The sequence below is a fragment of the Pseudopodoces humilis genome, chromosome 2 (genome assembly GCF_049639895.1).
Source record: "Pseudopodoces humilis isolate 2021_Gansu_Grassland_sample_001 chromosome 2, ASM4963989v1, whole genome shotgun sequence".
Taxonomy (NCBI): Eukaryota; Metazoa; Chordata; class Aves; order Passeriformes; family Paridae; genus Pseudopodoces; species Pseudopodoces humilis.
The window spans coordinates 113636922-113657670 of record NC_142201.1 but is presented as its reverse complement, the minus strand read 5'-3'; the positions used below and the strand labels follow the sequence as shown (position 1 = coordinate 113657670).

The 20749-nt window shown below is 44.5% G+C and overlaps 1 protein-coding gene across 2 annotated transcripts in view; it reads left to right on the top strand.

Annotated features, from left to right (window-relative positions):
• Positions 1-1626: 1626 nt before the first annotated feature.
• The window catches only part of RAB6A (RAB6A, member RAS oncogene family), a 42576-nt gene continuing 23453 nt past the window's right edge, over positions 1627-20749 (top strand). Inside the window, exon 1 of one of the 2 annotated variants that reach the window (XM_005524078.3) lies at positions 1627-1921. In XM_005524078.3, coding sequence (XP_005524135.1) covers positions 1852-1921 — 70 coding nt within the window. In that variant the 5' untranslated portion in view covers positions 1627-1851. The remainder of the gene's footprint in view (positions 1922-20749) is intronic. The other variant, XM_005524077.3, reaches the window with a different exon arrangement.

Here is a 20749-nt window from a genome sequence, read left to right as displayed (position 1 = left end):
AATCCTTCCTCCCAATGAGCTGTTGTCCTCTGTGTCTCCATGAGAAACGAGTCCACCTCTCCACTGAGGAGTGTCTCTGACATCTATCATAGATGGATACATTTTAAGGCCAAAAAGGGACTGTTAAATCACGGAATTCACTCTCCTGCACGTCGCAGTCGATAGGTTTCCAGTGACTTATGGCTTTATGGAAGCAGATCACTCCTCTCTCTGTGAAAGCATCTTTCTCACAAAGGCTCATCTTGATTTTCCCTGGATACAAAGATAGTGCTGCTCTTGGCAGCTTGTTCTGGTGGCTGAGCACCTTCTCTGTTAGGACACGGTTCTCATTTCCAACTGCAATGTGCCTTTCTTTGCCTTTTGCATCATTTCACAGCCAGGGAGCCGAATCCCTGTTGCAGAAGCACAACTTCCAAACCTTTTTGTGACATTTACACAGAGAAGCTGAGGTGACTCAATGACTTGCTTTTTCTGGACCACACTAAAAAGACTCCAGGAAGCTCTTCCTCATTTTTAAAGCTTCCCATGCCTTGCCTCCACTTCTTTTCAGACTCATCTAATGATGAATACAATCAAGAAGTGTTCAAATAGACTTTAGAAGAAAACCTCTGTTTTGCGTGTCTCCTTCTCTGCCTTCAGCTGTTGTTTTCCCTAGGACCCATGAGAAAAAACCTGGAATGCACCCTGACACAAAAACAAGGATAATATCTGTATTTAGTATTTGAAATTACATCAGGCCAGTCTCTGCCAGTCTGGATTCCCTTTCCCTGTGGTGCAGGAGAGCAGCCACACAACCAGTGTGGAAACATTCCCAGATGCCAGGCACAGAGCTGAATGGGAGATTCTGCTAATATCTATTAAAACTTGTTTAATCACCTGATTAAAGACACATTTTCATTTTTTAGTTCTCTGGTACTTCAAGGCCTGGGTGAAAAAAAAACAGCACTTAGTGAAGCTGTTAATCACATTGAGTATAAATGAAATGATAAAAAACAGAAAGGCTTTCAAAACTAAACATGTAGCAGATGCCATTTCCCTGACTATCAGAGCAGAGATGCTCTGGAACAATCTCCCAGCCAAGGCTTAAACAGGAAGGGCCAGGATGCACCTGGGAACCTCCTAAACTACTGAACTTTGAGGGCAAAGTGTGGAAAAATGGGTAAAAAAGGAGTGAAAGGGAAAGCTGGCAAAAGATGGAGGGCCCTCACCCACTGTCAAAGGATGACAGTGGGAATCACTGACCTTCCTGGGAAACATCACCCCGCTGGGAGAGAGCTGCTCCTCAGAGATGCTCCTCTGAAAGGAGTATCTGTATCAAGTAAGATTAAAGTCCTTTGGTTTTAAGGACTTTGCTGGTTCCTCCCTCACGCCCGTGCGGGCTGGGTACACCTTGCAGCCCTTACCCTGGTGCTGAGGCTGTGAGGGTGGCGAGGCCCTGGCACAGCCTGCCCAGAGCATGGATCCCTGGCAGTGTCCAAGGCCAGGCTGAACACTGGGGCTCGGAGCAAGCTGGGACAGTGGAAGGTGTCCCTACCCATGGCAGGGGGTGGAACTGGATGATTCTCCTCGTCCCTCCCAACCCAAACCATTCCCGGCCCGTAGGAGAGGGAAGCGCCCACAGCGCGTGCGCGGGGCGGGCAGAGCGCCGGCTCCGGGAGCGCGGAGGGGGCGAAGCGGCGGCACCGACACCGACAGCGGCACCGGCATTGGCACCTCACCGGGGCTCGCAGCCTTCGCCGGGGAGGAGGAGGACGAGGAGAAGCAGGAGGAGGCGGAGAGAAGTGGTCGCGGTCGCGGGTGCCGCCGCGGGGAGCGGAGCGAGCGCGGGGCGGCGGCGGCGACTCCTCCATCATGTCGTCGGGCGGGGACTTCGGGAACCCGCTGCGGAAATTCAAGCTGGTGTTCCTGGGCGAGCAGAGCGGTGAGTCACCCACCCCGACACTCGCCCGCCCTCGTGGGGGCACGAAGGGACCCCCTCCTCATCCTCCCCGACATCCTCATGAGTGTCTCTGACACCCACCCGCCCTCATGGGCTCTGACGGGATCCCCCTCCTCGTTCTCCCCGACATCCCCCCACCCTCATGGGGTCTGATGGGATCCCCCTCCTCGTTCTCCTCAACATCCACACACCCTCATGGGGTCTGATGGCATCCCCCTCCTCGTTCTCCCCGACATCCCCCCACCCTCATGGGGTCTGATGGGATCCCCCTCCTCGTTCTCCTCAACATCCCCCCACCCTCATGGGGTCTGATGGGATCCCCCTCCTCGTTCTCCCCGACATCCCCCCACCCTCATGGGGTCAGACGGCATCCCCCTCCTCACCCTTCCTGACACCCGGCCTCCCTCATGAGAGTCCCTGACACCCACCCACCCTTGTGGGGGTCTGCGGGCTTCAGCTCTGGTTTAACCCCCCAAAAACCACCAAAGCCCATCTCTAGAAACAGTTGCTGATTCATTCAATCCCAGCTCGTCTGGTTTTTTGGGGGGCAGGAGTCTCAATCCGCAGCGTTTACTGTGTAAATACAGCGTTTTTCCATAATGGAGTTATGTCTTGGCAGAGCGACGCTCTGAATATTTAATTCAGTCAGTGAGGTTTTCTTCCCTGTCTTTGGAATGAAAAAAACCCCCAACCTAAACAATGTCTCCTCCTCCCTTAGTGGAAGGCCTCTATCTCCAATACTGCGTTCCAAATGTTCCCCTTAGAAGAGTTTTCTTAAAAAAAATAAATAAAAGTTCCTTTATGAGATGCTTTGTGTAATTCTGGGTAGATACTGAGCGATCTATGACATAATGAATAGGTGCAAATAGATTTTCTGTCTCAGGGCGGGGTATTTGCTCCCTCAGCCACCTTTGGTCCCTGTGATAGGAGATGATGAAATACTAGTTGTTTTTTTTTTTGGCCAAATTAGTTGTATCTTGGTGTTTCCTAACTCAGATGTGGATGAGCGTGGTGATAAGGCTGCTGTTGAAATTATTTACCTGTACATTGGCAATTTCCTTTAGTCTGTTCCTTGAATCAGTCTCATTTTACGATTTTGGAGTTGAAACAGCTCTTCTCATATCAGGGATCTGGGGAGCACGAGTGCAACTTGATTATTTATTATTTTTTAGGAAAGTCACCTGATCTGCTTGGTAAGGTGCTATTTGGCCAGCCATTTTATGAGGATTTTAGGTGAGGGTCATGTGTAGAAAATGCTGGGGTTTTTTAAGCTTTTTTTGTTTGGTTGTTTTTTTCCCAGGTATTTGATAACAGGAATCTGAAATATTAGCAATGCATTTGCAAAATCCTTGGCTTGTTTACCTGTATATCTGAGCTTCAATATCATGAAGCTTTTCAAATACCTCCATGGAAGGTTGTGGCACCTGGTGCAGATCTTAAATCTCAGCACCTCTTCATTTACACGTGGATTTCTTGTCTCTTCTAGCAGACATAACGTCAGATATCTGCTTCCTCTAGGAATTATTCTTCCCCTCTCAGCTAATCATCTGTTTTTATACTGGAAGGTTTTAAATAATTCCCAGTCAAACCTAGGGAGGAGAGAAGGGATTCTGTGGGTTCAGCACAGCGAAATCCTCCTGACTGAATATTCCCAGCCCCGCAACTGCTGCCTGGGCTGGAGCTTACGGATGGGTGGGAGCTGACTGGAATCCGGGGCCAGCTGCAGGGTGGGCTCCAGCCCTGCCTTTGTCTGGGATGCTGGGTGATGACTCCGTGCCAGCTCCGTGTCCGCGCATCCCGCGGGTGCTGCAGCATGGGCATGCTCCAACACAGCGCTCCATGAGTCTGCCTCTGATGGAGACACGTCCCTTCCTGGATTGAAGCTCTTCAGATGTCTCTGTCATGATGTCACTCCCTGTAATTTTTTTTTTATTATTATTTTTTTTGCTGCCCGAAGGATGCCGAGCTGTCGTTCCAAGTGGCTCCTGGAGGAATAAACATCCTCATAATATTTGGAGAAAACTGCGGAAGAATCTGGTGTTGCAAAAAGGGAGCTGGAGTGGGCTCTGCTCACACCTTGTTGTTCTTTGTCTGGAAGGTTAAGGGAGGTGCAGAAATAAAAGTTTTTAGGATAGCAGCTTTCATAACCCAGGAGATCTTTGTGCAACTGTTGCGCTGGATTGCTGCATTTGCTTCCTGCTCAGATGAAAGGTTCTCTGCCCTGTTGGAAGGCCGTAATTAAAGATATCCTCTTGCTGCTGGTGAGGAGGCTGAGTGCTCTGGGTTCATTTACATCCAGGGACTTCAGGATGACAAATGAAATGGTACAAAGGGCTGCGATGGCCATTAGCTGCCTCAGCATCCAGAGCTGGCTGATGGCAGAGCTGTGCTGAGTGTACACAGCCTCACCAATAAACCTGTGTCTTATGGCTGAGGAAATCTAAACTGCAGTTCCTTACTGGGCAGGCTTTGCAGCCTTTCCATGGGAAATCTAGAAGCATCCCTGGGCGTTTTGTTTCCATGTGAGAGTGGGATTGCACAGCGGATACAGTGTGTGCTTTTCTCCGCTCTCCTCAGCCATATTGTGGGAGTTCAGTGCCGTATCCCTCAGCACCGCATGGACTGCAGTGGCTCTGCCTCGTGCTGTTCATCACTTGCTGCAGATGCTCTTTCCCATGCTAACATGCTGATTTTCCTCGCTCCTCAGTCCCCAAAATCCCCTTGTCTCTGGGGCTTGTGTCCCCCACGCCCTTCCCAGGCCCAGCCTGGGGACTTGCTGCGTGTGCTGTGAGTGCATCTTGAGCCTGCAACATCAGAAGAATCTTCTCCTCTCTTTCCATCTCTATTTTTATAAACTTGTACAGGGATACAGCATTGGCTGGCTAGCAAGAAGGCAACTTCACCAGCACTCTCCTTAATTGAATTACTTTTCTCAATGATTGAAGATTATACAGAGTTTAGCAGTTTTAAATATGCTAATCTTTGCTAAAAAGGCAGGGAGAGCTCTGTGCTGAGGGATTAGATGGAGCTATTGTGTGTGGGGAAGTATGTTTCTTACTGCCTTTGATCTGGTTTTATCAGGTGATTTTCATCAGTGCTAATACCTTAAATTTAAGGAATTCTGATTTCTGGGTCACATAAGGGAGTGGACACATCACCTCCATTGGGGTAACTTGCAGTAAATATGACACATATGAAACTATTAATAACCTCTTTAGTTCTGCTTTGCATAGGAACACCTCTTCTTAATAAATGGATTTTTTTTTTTTTTTGACTGAGTGGGCAGAACTGAATGCTGGAGCACTGCAACAGAAAAATTTGTTTGTCACGTGAGTTTCTACTGCAGGTTTCATTGGCGAGCAGGTCTGAAGGGCAACAACGTGTACAGAAAGCAAAAGAGCTCCCTGTTGTTTCTGTGTTAGCATTTCTGCATAAGATCTTGAAGGAAATTAGAACTAGTTGCATTTTGGTCTTTTTTTTATCAGGAGCTGAGATTTTTAATATTGAAAACCCACTGATAAGTGCAGTGTAATAACTTTTGAAAGATAACTGTTTGGAAAGCACTAATGAGCTGTTCTGTTGCATAACGATGTTGGTACAGGCACTGCTGAGCAGTGTGATGTGTCTCATTAGATAACTGGGGAGCTGCAGGTGCTTTGTGTGTGACATGGGGCTGGTGTAACACTGTTCCCAGTAGGCACGGACTCATCCCTGTGCTGCCTAAAACTCCCTTGTTTCTAAGGAATTCTCAGCTTGACCAACTCCAGAGAGCTATTACCTCGGTGCACTGGTGGTTTAAAAGCTTATCCCCTCCCCTCTCTTTAATTTCCTAACATTGTGGTTTTCTTGTGGCTGGGCCTTCACGTATTTGGGGTTCTGTTTGGACTGTATGAATTTTCAATGAGTTTCTGAACTCGGGCTTCACATCTGGAAGTGGAATATCAGCAAGGCATCCCAGCAAAGGGGGAAGTCAGGGAACACCAGGAGGCCTGTATGGATGAACAAGGAATTCCTGGACAACCTCAAACCCAAAATGGAAGCCTGGAAGAGGGTGGAAGTGGGGACAGGTAGCCTGGGAGGAATGCACAGAAATGGTTCGAGCAGCCAGAGATCAGGTTAGGAAACCCAAAGCCCTGATACAGTTAAATCTGGCCAGTCACCAGGGGCAACAAGAAAAGCTTCTGTAGTGATAAAGGAAGACCAGGAAAAGTATGCATTCTCTCCAGAAGGAAACAGGAGACCTGATTACCCAGGATATGGAGAAGGCTGAGGTACTCAATGACTTTCTTTGCCTCAGTCTTCACCTGTGTTCTTCAGGGGTCAGTCATGGGATCAGCACTGTTGAACATCTTCACTGATGGCAGGTCCCTTCCCACTCAAACTATTCTGGGCTTCCTTCATAGTGCAGCGTGCTTGGTGTCTGATCCTTCCTCGCTGTCCTAAAGATCTTGAACTCCACCATTTCTCTCCACTCTCTTCTCCATCGCTGAAAAATCCCTTCCTACAGCAATGTGTGGAAGAAGCACGGAGAAAAAGACATCAGTGTTCTGTGGTGTCTGTTCTCACTGTGCCTTTTGATCCCTGTCTATTTGTGGGAGCTTCTGAAGGAACCATGCCTATTGAAAGGAGGAATAGCTGTGCCTTTCTGAACTGTACTCTCCTCTCTGCATCTCAGAAATAATCTGTGATTTGGAAGGAAATTACCATCTTTTTCCTTGATGTGACATAATGGATTTTCTATCTGCAGCTCTTGGGGTGCTGGTGGTACCTGGCACTGGATGCAGGCTCCGCAAAGCAGATGTCCGAAAGCTTTTGCTGAAGCTATAAGCGGGACTAATGGAGAAACAAAGGCAGGGAAGCTCATCTGAGCCCACCTTAGCAGACAATGTGACATTTGGGAATTATCAGAGCCAACAGCCATTTTTCTCAGTTTCAGTGATGGTTAAAAATCTGTCTTCTGTAATCAGTCTGTGAGGAAATAGCTGTCTTTTAGTTACTTGCTAATTTAGTCCAGATGTTTAAAGGCATTTTGTTGTGTTCATGCGTATACAAGTACCTGTTGTGTACACTAATGATTATAAAACCCCAAACCAACCAACCAAAACAAGCCAGCTAACCCCTTCAATGCTTTGAAACATGGCTCAGAAAACCCCACGTTGCTGTCTCAGCATGAGCACCATCAGATTTTTCAAGGCAACCTCCAAAATTTTTCTGTGAGGCCTGTAACCTGTAAGAACAGTAACCTTGTGATACATGAATGTTTCTGAACAGGTATGGAAATGCTGATGCATTTCTCCCAGTATGGAGCAGGGAAAAGACCTCTGAGGTCATCAGGTCCAACCCTTGACTGATCAAGGACTTGATAATCATGGAGATCTTTTCTAACCTAGATGCTCCTGAGATTCTGTAAAACCTGTTTTGAAAATTAACATATACCATCAAAATGGGTGTGACACGTTAATATAAATTATTTATGGAAGTAGTTTAAATGAAAAATGTGTTTCTTGGCAAGCAAACAGCAGCCAAAATGTGGACTTGCAGTGAAAGTCAAATTTTTCAGGTCTCTTTGCTTGATTTATTTACTGAGCTCACACAAAGTTGAAAAGCTAAATGAATTCTTTGTTTTCCCCTCAGCATAAACCCAACTCTTCTGGCTCTAATATAATGAAAGGCCCAGGGACAGTGAACAATTCCATCAATTATTTTATGTCAGATATTTTCCTTTTATGTTCAAACCATGTTCTGGAATATTTTAGTGATATTAACTGGAAAAAATGACTTTTTTGTGTGTTTCAGTACTATTTAACTCTTATCCAAATGAAGCCTAGTGCATCACAAAAAATAACAGAAAGAAAAAGATAATCTGGGAAGCAAATATTGTGTGAATCTAAACATAAATAAATTCAGTGTGAGCTCTGAGTTGTCAAGCCCCTCACTTGCTTCTGGCTGCCTCCCGTTGGGTCTGGCAAAAAAGAAGTTTTGGGAAGGAAGTCCTTATTCAGCTGTCCAGCACAATAGTGCATTGAATTAATTTGACTTCTTAGAGCGAGGGTGTATCTTGCCTGATTTTTGTACCTGGTTTGCATGTCCTTTCTGCTGGACCCCTGTAAACCAGGATGGGCACACGCTGATGTCACCCACAGCAGCTGCTGCCACTGGAACGAGCAGGGGTTTTGGGGCTCACTTGGAAGTGTCTCCATGCCTTGGATAGCTGCCAGTATCCCCTGGAGATGCCACCCAGCTATTCTGAGATTCGCAGGCTCGTAGTGTTCTCTCATCCAGACGTGTGTAGGTGTTACCAACACACAGAATTAAGGCCTTGCCTTAACTCTAAAGCATATTTTCCCAGAATTGAAAGAGTTGGGAAGAAATACTGTAGCAATACTGATGAGCAATATTTTGTCTTTAGACATGGCCAGAACCAAGAAGGGGCAGCTAAACCTGCTAATGAGAAAATGTCTTAACTTTCAGTTGGTCTTTTCTCTGTCTCAAATTGTGATCCTTTAAACCTCTGTACTATTAACATTTGCACCATATAGATGAGTGCCATTTATCCTGCTAAGTGACTTTCCTTTAATGGTTTGCTTCTTCAGGAGCAGTCAGCAATTGCTGCAGTAAAAAACAAGCCATTCCAGCATTTCTGTAATTAATGCAGGGGCCAGTTTATTCCATTCCACTAAATGCTTCCTGCTGTGCTTCCTGTCCATGCCCCTGTCTAGGTTTGAGTTACAGCAAGTTAATTTTCATAACGTTCTTGATATGTGCAACACAAAGTGAAGGGGATTAAAGCTGGAATAGATGTGTGGCTAAAAGGAGAGGGGCCCTTGGAGGGTGCAGCATCTGTGGCAAAGCTCCAAGCAGTGGCTGATGCAGGATTGGCAAGATCCCTGTCAGTGGCTTTGTCAGGGGTATACATAGCTCCTGTTGGAGTTGGGAATTGTTGGAGAAGAGAATTCCTCTTAACAGGTTGGGACTTCAGTCCTGCAAGATCTCTGGAGCTGCACAGGAGTGGGCAGACAGCAGTGGATTGATGTGAGGGCAGGAGTGTTTCTCTGCAGCTTCCTTTTTATTTAATGGAGATGTTGCCTTTTCGGGGAGTAGAAGATACTCATTCCTGTCCTCCTCTGCTGGTACAGAATCGGCTGTGAGAACCCTTGGTGTCAGTGACAGGAGGATTTTTTTGAATAGCCTCATGGAAGGAAGGCTTAGTAAAGAAATCTGAACTGGCTGGGTGATGGAACCATCCAGCAGATATCTGAGTGGTGGAGATGGAGAAGGAAGTTCTGACTCCTCTCTGACTTTCCTCGGCAGCAGTAGGCAGGTCTTCATGCTAGAGGTGTGCTGCCTTCTTTGTCTCGTCTGTAGTACCTCATTATTTTTTTCCTCTTCCCCTTACTTGCTTTTGGAGCAGCTTTTGAGCATTTTGTCCTTGGCTCACTCCAAATGGCTGAAAAGTCACTTGTGTCCACATAAAACCCAAGATGGCTTTCCTCAGCTGAGCTGGTGCTGCTGATTGGGATAAAGCCGGAGGTGAATCCTTCAGCAGAGCAGCTGGACACAGCTGGAGGAGGGGGCCAATGGCTGAACAGTTGCAGGATCATCACAAGGAAATCCCAATTTATTTTTTTTTTTCCTTTTTTTTTCCTGACCTTGGAATGCTTTACAAAGAGGTTTTCACAGGGTTGGTCTATTCTAGTCTCTCACTGCCAGATTCACTCACCAGTTCTTGTAATTTCTTCTCAGCTTCTCCAGCTGCCTCTTAATATTAAATATTTATGTATTCAAATGATAATTATGTTCCTATTCTTTCTGTTCTTCCAGCTTCCCACTTTTCTTCCCTAGCTGAGTTATCTTTGGTCTTTTTTCACTGGGCAGTCATCAGAGTGGCTTTTATCCACCACTGTACAGTCGTGAACATAATTCTCTTCCACTTTTTTTGTTTTATTTTTAGTTGCTCTTAAACCACAGTGTGACTTGGAGAAAAGAATGGGTTTTTTTCCCTGACACTGCATAAACAGTAGGCAGATCAAACACTGGTGTCCCATAAAATTGACCTCTTTATTTGGATGCCATAGTGCAACAGCAGACTTGAAGACAGCTTTCCCCAATGAAAAAAGCTTTTCCAATCTTGACTCATCAGCTGGTTTGGTGTTAAAATATTTCCCCCCTCTCTGGTGAAATGCAAAGAGCTCATAGATTGCCTCTGTTCCGGGGCTTAGTGGACTCTGTACTGTCACAGTGAGTAATTTACAGTTAAAAATAAATTCCTTGGCCTTAGGAATTTTACATCTTCGCTTAAAAATGCAAGAGAGATTTTAGGAAACTCAAAAGGAACCTTGTGTGGATTACTACACATTGCCTCCAGTAAATCCTGCCATCTAGAGAAAAATTTCCCTGGAGGATTGTGTGGCTGATGTTTTAAATGGTTGTTTAGTCTGTACAAGCCTTGCACTGCGGAGAGCGAGGCAGAGGTTTGAGATCTGGCTTTGCCTGCCTGGTTCCAGATCCCAGGAAGAACAAAAGCTTTTTTAGCTTTTCCTTTTGGAAACTGGAGGAGGGGAAGAAGTGTCCTACATGAGATGTTTTTGAAATGTCTCAAAACAGCTCTGTGCTTTTCCCTGGATTTGATGCTTCTCAGCTGCTTGCCTAAAAACCTGAGTCTAGAGCCAACCCTGTGAAGCAGTTAAAGCTGGTTTTAGGTAGATTAGTCTGAAGAGCCCAAAATATTTTCTGTGCACGTTTATACAAGGAATTGCTCAAGTTAGAAACAAGTCTTAGAGAATAAACATTACAATTAAATAGGAACTTAACTAGTATATGTCCTTAATATGAAGGAATTGTTCTTTTGGAAAATACCGCTAGAGGAAAGTATTTATTTCAAGATACTGTATCCCAGTTGGAGTATAGATAATCCTTGTCTAAAGAATTTTCTGTTCTAAACCCTGTTTCTCATATAAACACTTTTTTTTTTTTTTACAGTTGAATCCCACAATTCCTTCTGAAATACCTGTTCATCTAGAAAAGATCAGAATACAACATCAACAGAACTTGTTCCATTTCCTATTTTGAGCCACACTTCTACCTTTCAAAGACTAACTATTTTTATTTCTAAAATTCATATACATGAATATCAGACCTTGGGTTAGCAGACCCATCAGGTTCCGTGGCCTCTTCCCAAGGCATTTGTGAAGCACAGCTGGGAAGGAGCAAGTTCATTGTCAGCTGGCTGAAACTCCATATGGAGAGGTCAGTGTCTCAGTTAGGAAGAAGTTAGAGGAAAAGAGGAAGATTTTGGAGGAAAAGTTTCCCATTGAAAAGTTGGGAATTGATGTAATGGTTTAACATCCTTTAAGCTTGGAGTTCTTAATTTGCAGTGCAGGCAGCAGGAGCATCAAGTGTCTGATGGGCTCTGTCTTGCCCCAGTTCCCAGAAGAGCTGGGGCAGCTGAGGAGCAGGAGATGTGGAGGAGAAAAGGATAGTGTTGTATCAGGATATCCTTTCCTTGAATCCTTAACATCAGGGATTTGTAGCCATGTGCTGCCTGGACGCACCCAGAGCCTGCAGCTCCTTCAGCTGTGCTGATCTCAGTTTCTGCACGGTTTGGGTTTCTGTTGCTAAAAACCAACTTGTGGTTAGGGTTTTTTTCATGCAAAACCCTGGGATTCTGTGCTGCCCTTGCTCACACCCTGGTGTCCATGTCCTGTGTTTTCCACCAGCTGTTTTCCCTGTGCTTGGCTGGGGAGCTGCATCATGTGCACAAACCCGTGTGTGTCGGTGCAGCTCCGGCTATTTTCGCAGCAGCAGTCCCCAGGTGTTCTCCACAGCCATCCCTGTCAGCTCGGATCAGCAGATGCCTGGAGGAGAGCTGTGCTTAATGAATGTGCTCTGGGCAGTTTTTTCCTTACAAGTTGCCTCTTCATAAGCCAGGCTGCATCGACCTTAAACCAGGATTATTTTAGGGTCTTGTCCAAACTCGCTTCTGAAGGAACACTCACCTGTGTGTCTGCCTGGAGAATGAGTTTGAGGGAGCTCCTGTAGAAGCTGTTCTGCACCTCCTGTGTGGAAAGAGCAGAGGACAGATCTTAATCCTTCCAGTGCTGCCCAGGCGATGGTAGGTTGTGGGAATAAGATGGACTCATTGAGGAGAATGCTGTATGGAGCTCTTGTCCCCTTCTTCCTTTTCTTCTTTTTCTCCTCCTTCTCCTTCTCCTCTTCTTTTCCTTTTCTCCTTCCCCCAGCAGAAAAATTGTCACCACAGTGTGAGGGAGCAGAAATTTCTTTGTGGCAGTGTAGGGAGCCAGGAGAGGAGGGAGCAGGAGGAAGTATTTCCTTGCTTTGCCAGTGGAATAATGGTGCTGGGGAAACACTAGGCAAAATTTAACTGAGTTAAAGGATGGAGGGAAGGGAAGGGGATGGAAGTCCCTTGCATTTTAATAGGTCTCCTGAAACTTCTGTAATTCCTCGCTGGAAATAGCTGACTTAGCAGTGCTTGTTGTGCTTTCAAGGGCAAAACCATCACTGGGAAGAGAGCAGGAGTTTGTTCCAATGGCTCCATTTGGCATGTGATCCAGGGAAGCAATGCCTGGATTCCCTCAGCTGGATGCTGGCATCTGCTGGTTTAGCTTGCATTGGGGATCATGCTCAGTGCTCAAAGCAGGGAATGTTTCCCTTCAGAAATGCACCCTCAGGTGGCTGTCTCTCTCTCCTGCCTCAGGAATATAACTCTGAGGAATCCAGGAGAGTGTTTCCATATTAGATGATGCATTAGCCTATCATTTGCAGTTAATTTAACAAAAGTTACTTTTGGAAAACATTGTTCTGCTTGAGGATTTTTATGCAGATTTCTGTCTAAACTGCCCATGAATATGGTTTGTTATAGGAACAAATACTGTGTTAAAGGTATTTAAACCAAAATTTCATAATTACATTTTCAGTGTCTGCTTCTTCTTTGCAAAATGGTTTGGCAGCATTTAGTTTCTGACTTAAATTGAGGACTTAGAGTGGCTGTGAATCTGGAAATCAGTTGAAGGGATCTCTTGTGCTTCAGGTGATGGAGGAGCTCTTGGCTCCTTCCCCTTTTGCCTGTGTGGAATTTGCACTTTCCAGAACTATTCCTGGCAGAGCAGATTCACCCTTCCAACATAATGTCTGTCCAGAGTGGCTTAATTACTTTTGATCTCCGTATGTAGCATTTTATTTCTTTCAAGCCTTTTACAAGCAGATAATTATAAAATACTGGGATGTAATAATTGGATCTTATGAATGATTAATTACTGAAGGTCTCCTGGTGGGTTTTTGCTCAGTCCTACAATGGTTTTTAATGGAAAGTTGGAATGATAGAACCTGAAAGTAATAGATGCTTCAAAAAGTGTTTTCATCCCCATGGGCTTTAACTGCCATCATATATAAAGTGAATATTGAGCCACCCTTGCATGACAATAATAAAACTTCGGTATTGGGCTCTTAAACTTGATAGGTCAAATTTTTGTGTGAGAATGGAATGGAATGGAATAGAATTTTTTGAGGTGTCTCTAAAAACATTTGTCTCATTGTGCTCACAGCAAAGCTGTAATAATGTGGGATAATGTTGAGTTCTGAAATTTCAACCCAAACACTGCAATCCAAAATTGATACTTTGTCCAAAAATTGAGTCACTAAGACGATGTTTTTCTGGACTGGTGCTGTTTTGGGTTATTGGAGCAATAATGAGCAGAGTGTTCTGGGAAGAAGGAAATAGTAAACGTGAATCTTGTGAATCCTCGTACTCTGCCTCAGGGGCAGGCAGCCATTCCCAACTAAACTGCAGCTGGAATGAAGAGGATGGCACTAGCCAGGATCTAATACTGTTCCTCCTTCCTTTCCCCAGTCATCCTCCAGCTCCTCTGCCTCACAGATATGCTCTTAAATGTTTTTTTTTGCCTCACAGAAATGTATTTGGAAATATCACCTAGCTAAATATTGAGGATAGGCTCCAGTCCAGTTATGGAATATGTCTTCCCAGGGTGAAGCCCAGTGCTTCAAACCAAAGTGAGGAGTCCAAAAAAGGTGACTGTGAGAACTGCTGCTGTTCATCACCTTTAGAAAAAATAATTTCTGAGGTGTAGGAGCAGCTTTCCAAGTAACATCTCCTTCATGGAATGTCTTCCTCTTTCCAGCCTGTGCTGCACATGCCAGCTGAGCTGTTAATCAGGTCCACATGGAACTCCCACAGCTCAGAGCTCCTTCCTCCACTCCCTGTGCCTTGCTCCTAAGAAGTTTTGTGCAGTCTGTGGTCACATGGACTTCTGGACTACTAAATCTTCATTCTTCCTTAGCTCCGTGGTCATCCACACCTGATCAGAAGATCCCTGGGATCTTCTGATTCAGTATTTCCAAGTGCTGCTTTGTGTTACCAGTGTTTATGGCTGAGGGTTCTGAGGCATTTTGTTAGCAGTAAAGTCCTTTGGAGAATATTTGAAACTTCGTTGGAAACTATTTTAAAAACCTTAACTATGTGAGATATGAAGGAAATCAGAATCCTCAGGCTGTGGTGAAAAAATATCCTCGTGGGTTTGTTAATTTTGGAGTTTTTTTTCATTCCTGGCAAATAATGAGAGACTGCACAGAAGTCTTTGAAATGTAAAGGTGGCCTGTGAGTACCCTTTAGTTAATTAACCAAGCCTGATATCCATGAAAACGTGAGCCACAATTCCTGTTCTTTGGTTGGTGTTAAACTCATCCACGTGGAAGTGAAAGGCATCCTAATCTGGATTTCTCTCACAGTCACTGTAGTGTAAATCTGAACTATCCACTCTGATCCCTGTCCTCCAGAGGGCCAAGATTTCTGCCCCATGCTGTGGCATGGGATGGGACACAGCTGGATGCTCATCGTGGCTTTTGGGCTTTCCATGCTTTTGTGACACTCGTCTTGCATCTCTTAGGAGTCAGAACTGCTCAGGATCTTCCCTTTAGGTGCTTTGTCTCATCACTTAGGGGCAAAATTCTTGTCTCCCTGTTCTCTTGTTTTCCTTATCTTCGCAGTTACTTCAGATCTTGATCTTCTGGTTACCTTATCTTGGATTTGTTCTTCCTCATTTGAATGAAACCACACTTGCCACACTGTGCAGCAATTGGCGAGTGAGATTCCCTTCCTGCTTCTGCTGTTCCCTGTTCTAGGTGTTCACATGCATGTTTCATTTACCCCATTGCAGCATTTTGGTTTCAGCTCTTCACAGGATTCCAAGGCTCCTCCTCCAAGCCAAAACTTCTTTGCTTGGCTATGGGAAGTTGAAGACAGTTCTGGCTTCCACCCCAGTTTAACCTAAATTAAATTAAAAAAGCCCACCCAGCATCCAGAAATGGGCAGGACTTTAGTTCTGCAGACCACAGTTACCTTCAGCCGTATTTAATCAGAATATTTGCCCCTTCTGTACGAAATGATGGGAGACTCAGCACTCTGAACATGAGAGATGGCAGCTGTTCCTCCAACAGAAAACTGGGAGTCTGGCTCCTCACGTGGCATTGTGTCACTTCCCAGAGGCTTGGTGTTATCCTGGGGGAGGAGAACTGGGATTGCCTGGAGGTCTTCCACTTGTGACACTTGTTTTGGCTCTGTTGCTTTTAGAAACCTTTCAAACTGTGAAAATAGCACTGGTTGTTACAGGCTTGGCTTGGAGTTCCTCTGCAGAAAACCAGACAAGGGGTTTATCTCTAGAACATAAGGCACAGATTTTAAAATGAATTTTTATAGCTGTGCTTAGGAGGTAACATTTCCATGTTTTTTTTTATTTTACTAGACTGAGAGAGTAATTGAATGATTATGTTTAATACATCTGCTCCTTCCTGTTCAGCAGTGAGGGGTTGACTCTTGTTTATTCTTTTCTACAATGGGATGGTAAAAAACACTCCAGTTTTTATATGAAAACTTTTCAGTGTGCACCTTCATTGTTTAAAAAAACTCCAAAGTGTGATTTTGAGACAGAACCAGAGTCTGACCCGTTTTTACTGTTTTATTTCTTCATGGCTGTGACTGAGCAAACAGAACAAGATTTGTTTGCATTGTGCTCCTTCATTTATTTCCCATTTTGGGAGGAAGAGTCAGGCTAATTACTGACAAAACCCACAAGAGTTAATGAAGCTATTTATCACTGGGTATTTTTGTCCCTGTCACAAGGTTTGGTGCGGATCCCAAAGGAAATCTTGCCTGTGCATTAATAATCAGGGATATTGTTCTACTTTTATCAACTCTGCCAGTGCTGATTAGGAGTTGCTTAGTGGGAAGGAGTTCTGAGTTTATCATTAAACTTGTAATGAGTCTCCACACATTTTTATTGATCTCTGTGGTCCTTTCACATCCCAAAATGCAAAGGGGAGCTTTTTCCAGTTTTATGTGTCCAGCCTGTGCCTTCTACCTTGGGGCCAATCATGGTCAGTCTTAACTTGTGCCTTAGTTTATTTCTGGGAAATACAGATACCAGGTACAACTGACTGGCATCTCCCTCAAGAAAAAAGCGTAGTAATAAATAAAATAGGATTCTAAATTGCCTGTAGAGAGCTAACAGGCTGATGTTGCCTTAGAAAAAGATAGGTAATAGAAAATGCTCTCTTCTGCCTCTTTCTTTTCCCTTTAGCTACTGCTGAGCTTTAAATACAAGTGACAATTCTTTGCTTCTCTTGCTGGTTTTAAAATGCCCAGGGACTGTATAAAATACATCCATATGGCACTGAATACTTGGATCAGTGGCAGAGCTGGCTTTTTTCTGGTTGTCCTTCAATGTGTAGCTGTCAGCTGTAAAACCCTCCTGGGTTTTTACATAGCATGCCTAGGAATGGTTGTGTAAAAGGAAGCATCCTTTGGGAGAATTGCTGCTCTGCCTGTTCGAAGCAATTTCTTGTCCACTGGAGTGGACCAGTAAATACCAGTGAACCAGCTCAGCTGTCTGAGAGGGAGGAGGAATCTTCAGGTGAGATGTGACCGTGAGGAACAAGGGACTTTCCCACTTGTCACTGTCTGCTCACATCTTTTGCAATAGCAGAAATACTGCTTGGGTTCCCTCGAGGAAGGGGAGTTTCACCTGAGCTGTTTAGGATGAAAGCCACAGCAGAGAGCTTGGACAGGATGGTCCTTTCCAACCCAACCCATTCTGTGATAACTCTTCTGCCAAATATTTGAAGCAAACTGCAGTAGTGTACAGCAGGAATTACACCAGGAAAATGTACACTGTAAGATTAGGAATAAAATGAAAATTTTCTCATTTAAAGGAAAAAGAGAGTAGGTTTTTAATAACTTTTACTGGCTCTGCATTCCTAGTTCCAGAGACTAATGTTCAGATAGATTTAATCCCAAGTGTTTGTCTCTATCCAGATGTATATCTAATCTAAAGGAAGGCTTCAAATTTAAAACATGAACCAGCCTTGAACTGTTAGGTTTTGAAAAGCATCTTGTGGAAAGGAAGAAAACAAATCCTTGATTTCTGCATTGTATTGAATTTGACTAAAAAGTTGGGGAGTGGATTTACAGGCCTTGCTGGGCACTGCTGTCAGCAACACCCTGGGAAAAAACACTCACTAGGTCGGACAAGTCCATCAGCCTCCATTTCCTTCTGTCTTGGTTGAATTATTGTGGAAAACAACACTGTGAACGTGCTCTGAGGTGCCCAAAGAGAAGAATGAATGAGAATTAATGAGCTTTTCAGGCTAACACATATTTTCATAGTCATGTTTTTTATAAGGCAGTTACTGAAGTGTTAATCATTTGATTACTGGTTGTTGTAGATAAGGGAGTAATTGGTCCCTTTTTGTAAATGATGGAAATGCTTGACAGGAAGGGGCAGGCATCAAACTCTTGTTTCCATGGATTATTGCCCAGAGAGATTGACTGGAACTAAAACCCTTTTGCTCTGATGACAACAGGGTTGCAACAAAATTCTGTTTGCTATTTGTTTCTCAGTAGCGAGGGCAGGTCTTTAAACATGATCCCAAATGTGTGTGAAACTTAATTTTTGGCATGGCTTGAAATGAGTATTATGAATTTCTTTTAGAAGCCATTACAAACGTGTCTTTGGTGGTGGCTGGGGAGAAGGGCTGAGTCTCGGCCTCCTGGACAACAAACAGCTCTGGTGCTGTTTGAGGACATTTCCCTGAGTCTTGAGGAGCTGATTTCCTGGGGCTGTAACAGAGCAGATGTTTTTTGATGTAACTCTTAGGAAAATCAAGTTATACCCTCTGTCTTGGGAAGAAAAAGCATGTGAAATGCAGGATCAGGGCAGCTTTTTTTCACATCCTTAGAGTTTAAAATGGTGCTGCTGTGCAAAGGGTCTGGCTCCTTCCTTTGTATCCCTGTTCTTGCAGCACGTGGGAACGAGCTGCAGCTGATCCCAGCCATTCCCAGAACAGCTTTCTGTGTGTTCATCTGCTGGGTAGGTGTCATTCCTTGTTATTCCCTGTTACATCATGCCAGTTCACTCCACTCCATGCTTCCCTTCCTGCTGCTCTGCACCAGACACTTATAAATATTCATGTACACGTCCCACCATCCATTTAGGCTCCTATCCATGGCTTAGGGTCTGTTCCAGTTTGCTAAGTGCAGCTTTTTTTACCGGTGCTGGAGGCTGGCTGGGGAGCTAAAGGCTGATGTCACACTTGCTGCTTTGGGAAGTTGCTGGGAATTGCTGGGATGCTAAGGCTTTAAAAGGTTTTGCTCAGAAATTCTCCCATCACAAAGAGCCGAACGAAGTTCAAGGCATCTGTTGTCACAGGGTAAAAGGAAAATGGAAATTTCCTCAGCAGCAGCAAGATTCTGGCTGTGCTGCTTCTTACTTCATTAAATGCGTAAAACTCATCTCCTCACCTTCAGCTCTAATAAAACTGTCTCATCTTGCCTTGAAAAGTCCAGCCCAGATAGAATCTTTGCGAGGACTAAGGGAATTGAATTTACAATGAGCAAACAATCAACTTTTTGTTCAGGATCTCTCAGTACTTTAAAATACTCAGGGCTGTGTCTGAAGGCCAGAGGAAAGAGGCTAATTTTGTTATTCCATTGGTTCATTGATCACACGCTGCATCTCATTAAATTCATCATCATTTTGTGTGGAGCACTGGGACAGTGCTATTACTGATCATCTGGAAAGGGGTTAAAACCTGGGGTTTAAAAAAATAAATTAATTTTAAGAGACTCAACATTCTCCCACTAATCACAGAATCACAGAATGATTTGGGTTGGAAGGGACCTTAAAGCCCATCCAGTCCCACCCCCTGCCCACACCTTCCACTATCCCAGTTTGTTCCAAGCCCTGGCCAGCCTGGCCTTGGACACTTCCAGGGCACCCATTTGCTTCAGGATTACCTTGAGCTTCCAAAAGTCTCTCATGTTCTCTGGTCAGTTTCTGTAGAGTTTTTAATTTTGATTGTTTCTGCTATAAGTAGTCTTTGAATAACTGTGGTGATGGCTGTGAGGAGTTACTGCTTATGGCTCTGTCAACTGCTGGCTAAGAAATGGAAAGTAGGAAGAGGCCAAGTCCACCTTTCCCTGTAGTTCACCAAGGCTGAACAGACCGCTCTGGGAATGGAATTGGACTATGGGAATCCTCCACTTCCAGTCTATGAATTTCTGTCTTTTCTCCTCTGCTCTGTGGGTACAGGCCAGCCATTCTCAAATTGAGAGCTCCAGGCTGCCAGCAGTCCCTGAAGCCAAAGTAATTGATCCAGGACTGTATCAAACAGTTTTCAATCGTGCTTTTAATTAAAAGGCAAAATAAAAGCTTTGTTGTGGTGGTGACCTGAAAAGAAATAAAGGATTGGCAGGGATTCATTGGTCTAAAAAGGCCAGCTGCAGTTGTTTGACATTGTTATTGATTGTGTCTGCCTTTCTAGAGTTCCTTTTCGAGGTAGGATGCCATAAAACCTCCACAAATAAACTGCCAAAATCCCCTTTTGGAGGTGGTTCCTCTGCTGTCTGTCTTCCTTTCCCCTGCAATCATGGACAAGCTACTGCCAGCAGCATCCTTGTGGCTTTTTTTCATTGGAGGAGGTTCAGAGCAGGCTGGAGCAGTGTAAGTTCTTGGAGGGCTTTGACTTACTTTGGGGCTGAGATTTGCCATGTGGGTGTTGTTTGTAGCCCTGTGAGAGCTGCTGGATGCCCATTGCTGGAGGAATTTAAAGCCTTGTGGATGCAGCACTTGGGTCCATGGGTTAGTGATGTTCTTGGCAGTGTTGGAGGAATGGTTGGACTCCATGATCTTGGAAAGCTTTCTCAAACAAAATGGTTCTGTGATTCCATGATTTATTTTCTTGGTATTTAGGTAATTTCCTATTCCAAAGAAATACCTAAATACCAGTATTTGGCATCAACACGTTGTGTTCAGGTTCTCACTGGCCTGTGGTTCTGTGAGAAGCAGTGCAGCTGCAAATGTCCTTTGTCAGAGGAGTTTCCAGTAAAATAGAAGGAATAAAACTGCTGGAATTGTGTTGAGGGGACTGTGTTCAGAGGGTGCTCCCTGTGCTCCAAGCCGGTGGATTCGCTGTCGCTGCTTTAATTTCCGTTGTGTGATCTCTGCCATGAGCTCCAGGTCATTGTTTGTTCTTCTTGGAATGAGTATCAAACCCAGAATCAGCTAAAATCAAGGTGAGTTGTTCCCTGGGAGGAATGAAATATATTAGGTAGAAAATGATGGAGTATCTCCTGAATTCCAAAAACTATATAAAACAAACCTAAATTGTTCCATGTTTTTCTGGGTCTTGTTTCTCTTAACTCTCTGGATATTCTACATTAACTTCCTAAACAGAATCTTAAATTTCTTCTTAAAGAAATTTGTATAATAGGACCACAGTCTA